Source organism: Lolium perenne, chromosome 2 (assembly GCF_019359855.2).
Source record: "Lolium perenne isolate Kyuss_39 chromosome 2, Kyuss_2.0, whole genome shotgun sequence".
In the NCBI taxonomy this organism is placed as follows: Eukaryota; Viridiplantae; Streptophyta; class Magnoliopsida; order Poales; family Poaceae; genus Lolium; species Lolium perenne.
Window position 1 is genome coordinate 297247893 of NC_067245.2, and position 11364 is coordinate 297259256.

At 42.2% G+C, this 11364-nt stretch overlaps 2 protein-coding genes across 2 annotated transcripts; both read right to left on the reverse strand.

Moving 5' to 3' along the window:
- Positions 1-907: 907 nt before the first annotated feature.
- Positions 908-1455, reverse strand: LOC127330667 (probable E3 ubiquitin-protein ligase XERICO). Its single transcript, XM_051356801.2, has one exon. It carries the CDS (start codon positions 1390-1392, stop codon positions 1030-1032), a length of 363 nt encoding a protein of 120 aa, XP_051212761.1. The 5' UTR covers positions 1393-1455; the 3' UTR covers positions 908-1029.
- Positions 1456-4516: 3061 nt separating this feature from the next.
- LOC127330666 (uncharacterized) lies at positions 4517-5975 on the reverse strand. Its single transcript, XM_051356800.2, is given in 3 exon segments — positions 4517-4798; positions 5647-5722; positions 5817-5975. Coding segments are annotated over 3 exon segments (282 nt in total). The 5' UTR covers positions 5903-5975; the 3' UTR covers positions 4517-4678.
- Between the last annotated feature and the right edge of the window lie 5389 nt (positions 5976-11364).

An 11364-nucleotide genomic window follows, 5' to 3' on the forward strand; every position in this document is an offset into this window, starting at 1 on the left:
GGCCTCAATTGATGTGGGGCTAGGTGGAATTTTCGGTCCTCGCTCTTCCGTGCTTCGCACCTCGTCACCGTCTTTGATGGCGGCGTCGATCACAACCTGTCGTGCGGCTTATGAAGATGAGGGAGGCTTGTCTGTCCGAGTGCGCTCCGAGATGTTCCAGCACGTTGCTTTACCCGTTGATGGTGCTGAGGGTGCCTTCGTAGCAAGTGCTTCATCGTCGGAAGTGGTGGATGTCATGCCTGGCATGAGCGTGGATCCTCGTAATGAAAGTGTAGTCATTACTGATGTCGTTGCTCTAGTTTTGCAGATTATGCCTGAATTGCAGAAGCTTTGCAGGGAGTCATCTGCAGTGCTTCTGATGGAGATGGTCTCATTAGATGCCTTGGGGGTGGCCATGTTGCCCTCACCACCGCCATTTGAGACATGTGAGTCACCCGTCTTTGTGGACAGAGAAGGTCTGTTGGCATCTGATATTCTGATTCGGCTCTATTTGGAAAAAAACTCTGCGACTTAATTATCAATTTGGAGGCCGTTAGCCTAGGATATGGCATGAAAATCTCTTGCGTCTTGGCAGGAAAAACTCAGGTGACATAATTAGGAAGGTGGAGAAATCTCTCAAGAGGAGCAAAATAAGGAGAAGGGGCATGATAAGGAAAGCCTCTCCATGATTGACCTATTTTGGGTTGTTGCAGTTCATCGAAGTAGGTTGCATGAATACGTTGTTTTATGTAGTTGGTCAGGAAGTCCTTGGATATTGTTCGCTTGCGGTTTTATTGTAATACGGTTTTTCCTCCAGTTTTCCGTCAATTAACTAGGTAAACTTCTTCTTAATTAATAGATTGAGGTAAATTTTTGCCTTCATTTAAAAGAAAACAAAAGATGCTAACAAAAGTAAAGGAACTGAGGCTGAGAGAACATCAAATCGAAGAAGCCCATTAATTATGAGGTGCCCTGCAATGCACACAGCCGGCAGTGGCAGCAGCAGCTAGCAGTGTGGATGATATGCTACACGGTGGAGTAATTAACATCCTACAATCCGGCGACAAATAGAGAAGAGAACCAGACGGCAAGATCGTCGCTGAGCTGGTGCTCGTCCACCGCCACCATCGCCACGCCGCCAACGTGCAGGCGGCAAAGCGGGCACGTCCGCCGGCACAGCGCCAGCCACCGGTCGACGCAGACCCGGTGGAACGCGTGGCCGCACGGCAGCCGCCGTATCTCCTCCCCGTCGCGGAACCTCGATATGCACACGCAGCAGCCCGCGGACGTCAAGTGGTGGTGGTCGTCGTGCCGACTGCAGCGGCGGCATTGCTCCTCCGCCACCTTACCGACCGCGCCGCCGGAGAGAGCCGCGGAGAGCAGCGCCACCACGTGCCCCATCGTCGTCACCATCTGAACACGGTTCTTAATTGCGACGCAGGTAGGTATATGTGCGCGCGAGTGCGATGATTTGCAGCTGGAGTGACCAGCATCGATGTAAGGCTGGCTGGATTGCGATGGTTTATATAAGGCGAGTGTGTGAATCAATAGGAAACTTGCTCAAAAAAAAAAAAAAGAATCAATAGTTTTGATGATGGATTGATGGAGAAGGTGCACCTAAAACCTCCACTGTCACCCTTTCCGTGGATACAAAGCTTCTTGGACGCGAAAGCTAAGAGCAACTCTAACAGAAGCGCTGTCGCGCCACACTCAAAATATGGATACAATGCATGTTTTGATGTTTTTACACGCGCACAGACGTTTTGCTTCACCGAAAACGCTAAAATTTGGCGCGACGAAGCAGCGCTTTTCTGGGCGCTGGATTTACCACACACTAGCGCTGCACAAACAACAACTGATACAGATTGTTACACTACAAATATCAATAACAACAAATTGGTCTTTTATTACTCACGACCCAAACAAATTAATAGTTCCCTATCAATACAATAAATTGGCCTAAACAAATACAACAAATTGGTCTATCTCAATACAACAAATAGTCCCCGGACAATACATCAAATGCAACAAATAGTAGTCGGAGAGGTACATCCACAGCTAATCGGGGGCGGTTCCACTCCAATCAAGCCATCTCTCCGGCGACTGCGCGCCTGCGGAGCGAAGGGAAACAGCGCCAACACTGTTGATTTCCCACTCCGGAGCCGCAAATCCTTCAGGTCGACGCGCAAAGGCTACCACTTCGTGAAGGCACTTCGATTTGAACCTTCCGGAGCGGTGGAACGGCGCGGCAAGGTTGCTTGGGGAGTGGCGGAATAGTAGAATCATTGTCGGCCGAGAGCGCGCTGTGATTTTTCAGGGGCAGTTGGGAATTTGCGCGATGTTGTTCTTTGCCGCGCGCTGGACTGGACACGGGATAGAAAGCGTCTGCGGGGATGAAATATGCCACGCACGTGAAAAAGTTTACCGCGCGTGGAAATGCAGCGACTGCTGGAGCGCGGTTTTGCTTGTTCATGCACTATAAAAGCAATTGGCTTTCAGCGCGTGCGTTATTTAGTGTATCAATTGGAGTGCTCTAAGTAAGCGGTAGGATCGATCATTCGTATATGTCTGACCACCAGAAGGTTTCAGGTATACATAGGTGCAGTCAACCTGTGCAAGGACAGAGCCGAATCAAAAATCAACCAATAGCTCGACAGTCGACTCGTCAAGCAAAATGAAGCAGTATTACTCACCTCCAACAAATCCAAGACGTGAGCACTTATCGCATTTAAGTCTTATAAAAAAATTGCGAAAATTCCACAGATCTATTAATAATCATTAACAAAGAGGCCTAAAAATAATACAAAAAGGTTAGTGGACCACCTTGCGACGACTACAAACACTAGCGCGAGCTGAAGCCGCACCGCCATCCTCACCGTTTCATCATCGGATCCAGGCAAAGCTTATCGTAGTAGAGCTTATTGTAGTAGATATATGGAAAGCCGTCGTGCTAAGTTCCTAAAGGACCAACGCACCAGAGGAGCAACCATCGCCGATGATGATAATTGTAGATCGGAAGAGATTGATCCAAAATCACACCAAGTAACATAGAAACCAACCGGGTCCCAAAAGATTCGCCGGATACATGACTCCACGCGCCCTCCGCGGATGCTAGACAAACCATCGGAGCTAGGGTAGGGTGGAGAGGACCTTATTCTAACTTCAGGACGTAGCCGTCACCTCACCATCCTGAAGAAGACACTGAGAATAAGCTAGAAAAACAAAAAACAAAAACATTCCCGTCGGCGAGAGGCCGTCATCCGCCACACCTCGAAGGCCCTACGGCCACCATAGGCGGAGCGGACCGGCAGCATTGCTGGCGAGAGGGATAAAACCCTAGATAGGTTCTGAGCGCCTTCATCGCCTCATGTGTGTCTCTTCTGCCGTACCGGTTCGACTTATCAACTGAGTACTACGAAAGCATAAATGTAGAATCTTAACAATGTATATAGTTCCTTTTCTAAAAACAATGTTTAGTTAGGGGTTGCATGGCCAAGCATATGTGTCGGCTGAGCTATGTTGCATGTTGCTTCATGAGCACAAAAGCCGGGGAGCTTCTTCTCCCATGGCTAAGCAACCTCGGTAACCTGCAAGGGTTTAACCGGAGGAAATTGAGTGAGAGTTGAGTGAGTGATCACAGGTTAGGTACACTGACTGTTGCTATTTTGTTCAGCCTGCAGAATGTGGGCCAAGGTGAGCTGTCACTGATCACAACTCTGCCCGTAACACGTGTCACATCACTCCTGTCTCCATGGATCGTTCTATGTTTTATGCCATCTGATCAATTATGTATTAACCGATACTGGAAGCAAGGCTGAGATGATGTTCAGTTCCAGTCAACTGCAGATGACAGGCATGTAATGGTTGTTGGATGCTACGCAGAAATATGCATCTCTGCATGTGTATGTGTAGGTACTATGTTCCTCACCAGACCAACAGTCGGACAGGCGTAAAACTTGCATCTGCCACAAACTTTCCTTCGGCAGGTAGTCTCCAGCTTTCCTATTTTTATGGCTTTACAAGGTGGGCTTTTCCTGTTCATCTTCTCTTCATAGAATATTCATGTCAGGTTCAAGAAAGTCCTCCAAAATCTTCTTTTCAGTTGAGAAAAGAAACACCACCAAGGTGCAAATAATTGATCATCTCAAAAGGTAATTCCTCAAGAGAACTCTTTTTCTCCCTCCAGATTATTCCATTTTCAGATATGCCCCAAAATTTTGCTTGTGCTAACAGATCTGTTCATTCCATCAGTTGGCGCCAAGTCTTTTATTGTTCATCTTTTTACACGGCTGGTTCAAGGAAATCCTCCAACATAATTGATCAGCTAGGCAGTCCAAGTGGTTCCTCGAGTGAATCATTGATTTGCTGCCCCAAAAAGTTTCTTGTAGTTCCAGTAACAGACTAATTTTTAAGGACCGATTCAGAATTTTTTCTGCAGAAGTCCTTTCTAAGGCAGAGTTCGAGCATATTGAGATCCGGATCCTAGAGTCGTAGTGATTTGTATGCTAGGTTCTCTGTACATGTACACCCACAAAAAGAGAAAGAAGCAAAAGCAAATTATTGCCAACAGCAATGGTGTAACAGCCGTACACATCAATATGGCAATGCTTTACTGCAATAAGAAACAGTTTGAATAGAGCACAGCCTCTTATTTTGATCTCAGTTTTTTTTTCCTAATACGGAACAATTTTGTCGGCTGCTACCACAACTTGGATTCAATTAGAGGATTGCCTGGGCTGGTGTCATGTCCTGATTTCTCCTGGTGGTCCTCAAGCAATTTCCCATCTTTCGGTAGGAGAAAAGGAATTCCATCTACTATCTGGAGTCAACGACAGAATGGAATCAGGGCTAACTGCCAAGCAAAAATGATGAATGGAAATGCCAGAGATGCTATTTACAAGGAGTGCTGTATGTATGGCACATACACCAATCCTGATAAAAAGAAATTGGTGAAATGCTACACGAAACAATAAATTGAGATCCTGAAACTCCATAGGTTCATTTTTTTCAACTAATAGTCCAGAAATCCTGATTCACCAATAACATATTCATCCTAATAATCAAAGCTAGTAACATAAATAATCCCCTAGTTAGAACTTAGAACATCAAATCAGTTGGCAATGGGCCACTTATGTTTACTCCCACCATTTGCTAGTCTCACCCTCCACCTCTAGTTTATTCCAGTAAACTAGATCGCCGCATGCAGCACCACTAGTTTCTGGTAGCATGATGCCCTTGTATCAGTGTGCTCTAGTTTTATCACATCCCCAACAAACTACGCAGGCCCTTGGGTGCTGGTAAAATGCACTATAGAACCCTCAAATTTACACCATGTTCGACATGATGATACCATGTGCACAAGTCAGCTCCCAAATGAAATCACCTCATCTTCATTAATCAAATCCTCAAAAACCGCAAGAAATGCCTCTTAAAACAATCTCACTATGATCGCTAGCTAATTCCTCTATTGACTCTCTGCTATGAGTTTTACCCCGTTATATCGCATGATCATGCCAAGAAACTACCCTCATCTTTTTTTTACTTCAGGATTTCTCAGCTGCGGCAAAACAACAAACAGGTAAACGGCAAGCATGGATGGGCGACTAGAACCGTCAACAACCTAGGTATTCAATGTAGGGTATGACGACCAGAGCGCTGATGTATAGCAGGAGAAGACATAGGTTCTCACCGGAAGGAGATGCCGACGGCGTCGCTGACCAGAGAACCGCTGGCCTCGCAGTACCTGATGGGCAAAAGAAAGCGTGCAGATGCAGAGGTAAGCGGGCTGCGGGTAGAAGTAGAGACAAATTTGTCTTGGACGGACTTCTCTTGCCTACCTGAGAGGCTTCTTGGACAGGGGGCAAACGAGCACGTCGGCGAGCGGCTGCGGGATCCCGCCGCCGCCGTGCCGCCGCCGCCTCATCGTCCTGTCGGAATTTCGGATGGATGGGGATTGGGCCGATCAAGATTGTAGAGGCCCAACAAGCCTAACTGCTCTCGCAACTCGGGCCATCTTCAGAAAATAGGGCGATTCCTATACACCGACTTGCAACTCCTTTGGAAATATTACCTGAGTGGTACTTCTTTCCCGTGTTTCAAATACTCCGTACGGTACCCAATAAGTAATTGGGCGTTCTCTTAATGGTTTCTGTGCCAACAGGCTTATTGACAGTACCCTTTCTAGAGAATGTCAATAAATTCCAAAATCCCTTTCGCCGCCCAGTAGCTACGACCGTTTTTTTAATTGGTACTGCAGTAGCTCTTTGGTTGGGTATTGGAGCAACATTACCCATTGATAAATCTTTAACTTTAGGCCTTTTTTAGGTATTTTTTGATTTATTCAACCGTAGTGTATACGAGCCACCGACCACCCCCCGCGTCGGTTTTGGGCCGGCCCATTTAGATAGATCTCCCCTCTTATTTTCACTGCTTCGTTGACTGATTCCATTCCCTTCCGACCAGGGTTCCTCCGCTTCTTCCTTACTCGCGCACAATTCGGTCCAGGGTTTCTCAGCTTCTTCCTCCGCTTCCTCGACCTCATCTTCTTCCTCTGGTTCTTCTCCGGCCGCGCATGTATTCCCTCCTCCGCCACGCCCCCGTGCGCGCCTAAGGGTTCCCCATCGACCTCATCTTCGCTGATCTGCCTCGTTATCCCCATCGATGGCGGCGGAAGGTTAGATCCCGATCCGTTGCTGATTCATCGCTTCGCCTAACTCGCGTTTGATTTTTAGCGGTGGGTTCTTATGTTAGGGTTTGTTCAGTGATGCTTCGTCATGTTTTAGTGTTGTTTAGGGTTTCATTCTTCATCTAGAGCAGACCTCAAATTGTCCGCATCACCGGGGACGGAAACGGGCTTGAGTCCCAAAGACGGAGACGGTGTGGATCCGCATCACCCCGTCTAGAGTTACAGATTTTTTTTTGTGGATGATTATGTGTGTTGCTTTTCGATTTGATTCTAGCGCTGGCTTCGATGATTCTGTAATTATTTCTAATTTCCCCCTACATTTCTTGCGTGGCAGCCACTGTCAAGTATAAGAGATTACATGTAAAATCCATTCTAGATGCTAGCCACTTGATATTTTTTAAGACTTTTTTGATCTGGTTTCTAAATGTAGCAAACCGTGGTACTTCTGTTTTTTTAACATGGTATAGTTTTTTATCTGCTTCAATTTTCTGGATATTGCTATTGTTAGAACTACCATGTTAACAAATCATTACGATTTTATCATAGGTTGCACTACAGCAATTACTTCTTGAACAAGTGCCCAAACTCATTTTTATTTTTTTCTTCCTTGTACAAGCCAGTCTCTTCCATGTATAAGCCAGAAATAATACATTGTTAGTCCAAAACTTAGAAGTACTTTTAGGTAAATCACAATGATTTTTGTTCTTTTTAAGTGTTCAATTACTTGTTTTTAAGTGTCCAAAACTTCCTTGTTCCATTTCTGTTCATCATTAAGTGTTCAATTACTTGTTCAATTTCTGATATGCAGTATCATAGTTTCTCTAATTTTTCTGAAATTTCTGCTCTTATGCAATATCATAGTTTATCATTTTTGTTTTTTATTTTATGCTCCAGCATAATCATATCTGTTTCATTTTTTTGTTGTTGTAGAAAACACCATGCGCATTGAACCGCAATGCAAGCCTACCATTCAATCAAGGTTTTCAACACTCAGATACATGAAAGTAGTGAAGAAGTTTAATCCTATCCAGAGGTCTTTCATTTCAAAACATGGCCTGGACAATCTGCTAAAGCTCCCTGATCACCTTATGGTTCCAATGAATCTCCTACAGTAGCTTGCTGGCTACACTTCACATGGTGAAGCAAAGTTTTTGCAGCACAAGGAGAAGATCATACACTTCAACAAGGATATGGTTGACAAGGTCTTTGGATTTCCTTCTGGAAGCAAGTCTTTTGTAATGGAGAGTACAGATCCTGATATCGTCAGTGAAGTGGAGGGGATACATGCCCGGTACCTCATAGGGAAGAAGCAGATTACTGTGGCAAATGTAGAATTTGTGCTGCTTGGTTCTAACGAGGAGATTGTTTTCATCAGGAGCTTCTTACTGTTATTCATCACCACAGTCCTTTGCCCTTCATCCTACAATTTCGTGAACCCGAAATATCTGTACTCCTTGAGGGACAGCGACATTGCTGACGTGAGGAATCTAGACTTGGGGACCTTGTGCCTCAACCACCTATGGAATGAGGTTAATGCTTGGAAAGCTAAGGTTTTCAAAGATGGAAGTGATTTCAACAGGATGCTTTGGATTGGCGGTTGTTTACCATTGTTGGCAGTAAGTGTTGCATTTTCTTTTTGGGTATTACTTCTTTAACATATAAATTATCTGCTTCATGCCAAATTAAAAAATCATCGGCACTAATAGGTTTCTTTTTCTTTTTAACTTTTTGTGCAGGTTGTTTACATGGACTTTTTGGATTTGGGTGCCAATGCTGGGCAAATGGATTACAGTATTCCAAGAATGGCACACATAAGGAATGAGCATTTTATGCTTGTACATAACGCAGACCGAAACTTGTTGTCACGGAAATCGTATGGTGTTCTTCCAGTACGTTTTATTCTAAACTTCTCCTTTCTGTCCAGTTTTAACATCTTTGAGAGTAGTTTGGAACTTCTAGGTTTTGTCTTATGGTGTTTATTCCAGTATGTTTGGAACATGGTTTTACACAAACTACAAGCATTCTTCTGTATTCTTTTGATTTTAGTTTGTGATAACCAACTTTAAATTATTTTTAACAGCTCAGGGACATTTCTCTTACCCCATACAGTGTTGATCTAGCAATTGTACCTGTTGTTGCTCATATTCCTGCGTTGGCACATGCATCACCTGATGAAGTAATGGATGATAATGTTGTTGAAGATAACTTCATGGAAGATATTGGCAACCATCAAGAAACTGTATGCTTCTTTTCTATTTGTCATATGTTTATCCTTTCATAAAATCTTTTTTGGATGTGTTATTTTTTGTTATTTTTATACTGTGTTTCACCTTTTCTGTTTTCGTTAGATTGACATCAGTGATTCACAAGTGGGATCTGACAGCATTGGGTCTTATATAATGGAACCAAAAGGCAAACCTTGCTCTCCAGACCCTTATGATGATTTTGTTGAGAGGAAACCTGCAAATGTTGGTAAGCCATGAAGCCTTGTCTTTCATTTTTATGGTGCTTACATCTTTTTTCCCCTTTGTGTGCACTTATATTTTGTATGAACATATCTGAGCTCTATTTTTTTTTCAAGTGCATCTAGTGGAAACAATGGAAGGGGGGTCTAGGTTTGCTGATGCTTTACAGAAAATAGCTATCTCTTCCGCTGAGCTCTCTGATAGCTATTCAGTAGAAGAGATAGTTGAAGGCTTTGTATCTAATCAAGGTTGGTGTCAAATAATCATTCTCTTCTTGTCTTTTTTTGTTAGTTTTGTATGATTTGAACCTTTGTTTTTGTCATGGAAGATGCTACATGTATTAATCTGCTTTCAATATCTTCAATCACAGAGAACACCATGGAGTACAACGATCATGATGGTTCTCCTGTGACCAATACAGACGCAGGTAATTTTTTTTAAACTGGTTTTTCTAACATTTTCCGTGTTGATGTACCTTACATATTTTTTTTCATAGGAACAGGGAACAATGATGTGATTGTACTGCCCGGATCTTGTGATAAAAATAGTTTTGAAAAAAGGAACAGGAAAAAGCGTGCAGCAATAGCAACAACACCAGAGAAAATCATGCCAAAGTTGATTATGGATGACTTCATCGAAAATTTCCACAGTGACCATCTTAGGAAGATCAGATTCAAACAGTCAGACAAGTAAGAATTCCAATGTTGATTTTTTGCGACAAGTACAATTGATTTTGCTTTTTTTAATAGTTGATGTTTGCATGTATTTTACACATGTTTTCCTGCTGGTCATCTTTACTGTGTGAAGCTACTATAATTATTCTCTAAATTGATTTCTATTTTTTTGCTGACAGTGACATTGTAGTCGAGATTGGGCGTTACTCTGTAACGTATAAGAATTTCGTTAATTCTTTCAAAGATTGTGGTCATGTGAATGGTGACACTATGTCGGTGTATGCTCAGATATATAATGATGAAGCTGCATATGAAGCATTGTCGAAACCTTTTCTGAAGAAATACATGTTTGCAACTGTTTTCTCTGTAAGGATCTAAGCCATCCTTTCTTATGCTGCCTTTTCCTTTTTGTTTTTTAGATTATTTATTTTTTAAAAGTAATTATATTTGATATTTTTTCTTTTTTATAATGGCAGGAAATGTTGATGAAAGATCCTAGTGAGTTTGACAAGAATTCTGTCAAACTAGAGTTCAATTGGATAATGAATTATCTTGGTTTCGACCTGTCATCAATGGATATTGTAAAGCATCCTTAAAAACTACAACTTACAAAAATTCGAAACTTCCTTTTCTTTTTTCTTTTTCTTTTTGGTAATATGCATATGTGTCTTTTTGATCTTTTACCTTACTGCTTTTGTTTTTCTTATTCTTTTTTTTGGGCAGCTTCATTTTCCAAGTGTTTGGTCCAAGAATTGGGTTCTAATTGCTGTCAACCCACTATATGAGACAATTAATTTCTTTGATGCAACTTCTCTAACCAGTGAAGAAGACAAAGATAAATTGATGAAAAACCTGGTACACTTTCTCATGATATATATGTTTTTGCACCAATTTTCATTTCTAAGCATAGTTTATGTAACCCACTATGTTTTTACTTTTTGAAATGTAGGCAATTAATCTCAATACTGTTTCTAAGGAACTCAATATCTTTGCTAAAGATGTTTCCAAATTTAAGAAACCAAAGACTCCAACTTATACTGTTGTTGAAGAACAGTAAGCATTCTAACAGCTTTATGTCGATCATACTTACATTTTTTCCAATTCCATTGTGTTGACATTTATTTTTCTATGATAAATCTAATGTAGGAATGATGATGGAATTTGCACCATGATTTATGCAGAAAATTGGACTGGAAAGTTTATGAGATATTTCACCAAGGTATCACACCATAACGTCTCCTTTTCCCGTTAGGATCAGAAATCATAGAAATCTTTATTTTTTAATAGTATTCGGGGAGAACGCACAACCTAAACCATGAAGCAAGTTGACTGGTTTCATACGAAAATATATAGGGAACCTGTTCTTATTGCAAGGACAGTTTCATTGATTTTCAGTTTGTTGAGCCTGTTGCACTTTTACTAAGCAATATAAGTTAATTAGTTCACTACTACTGTACATTTTTCTTCTTCTAAGTGTTTTCTTCATTTTGACATCATTTGTCGATGGACAGTAAAAGTGCCTCTGTCTCAATAACTATTTATTTTTTGCTTCATCTATGTT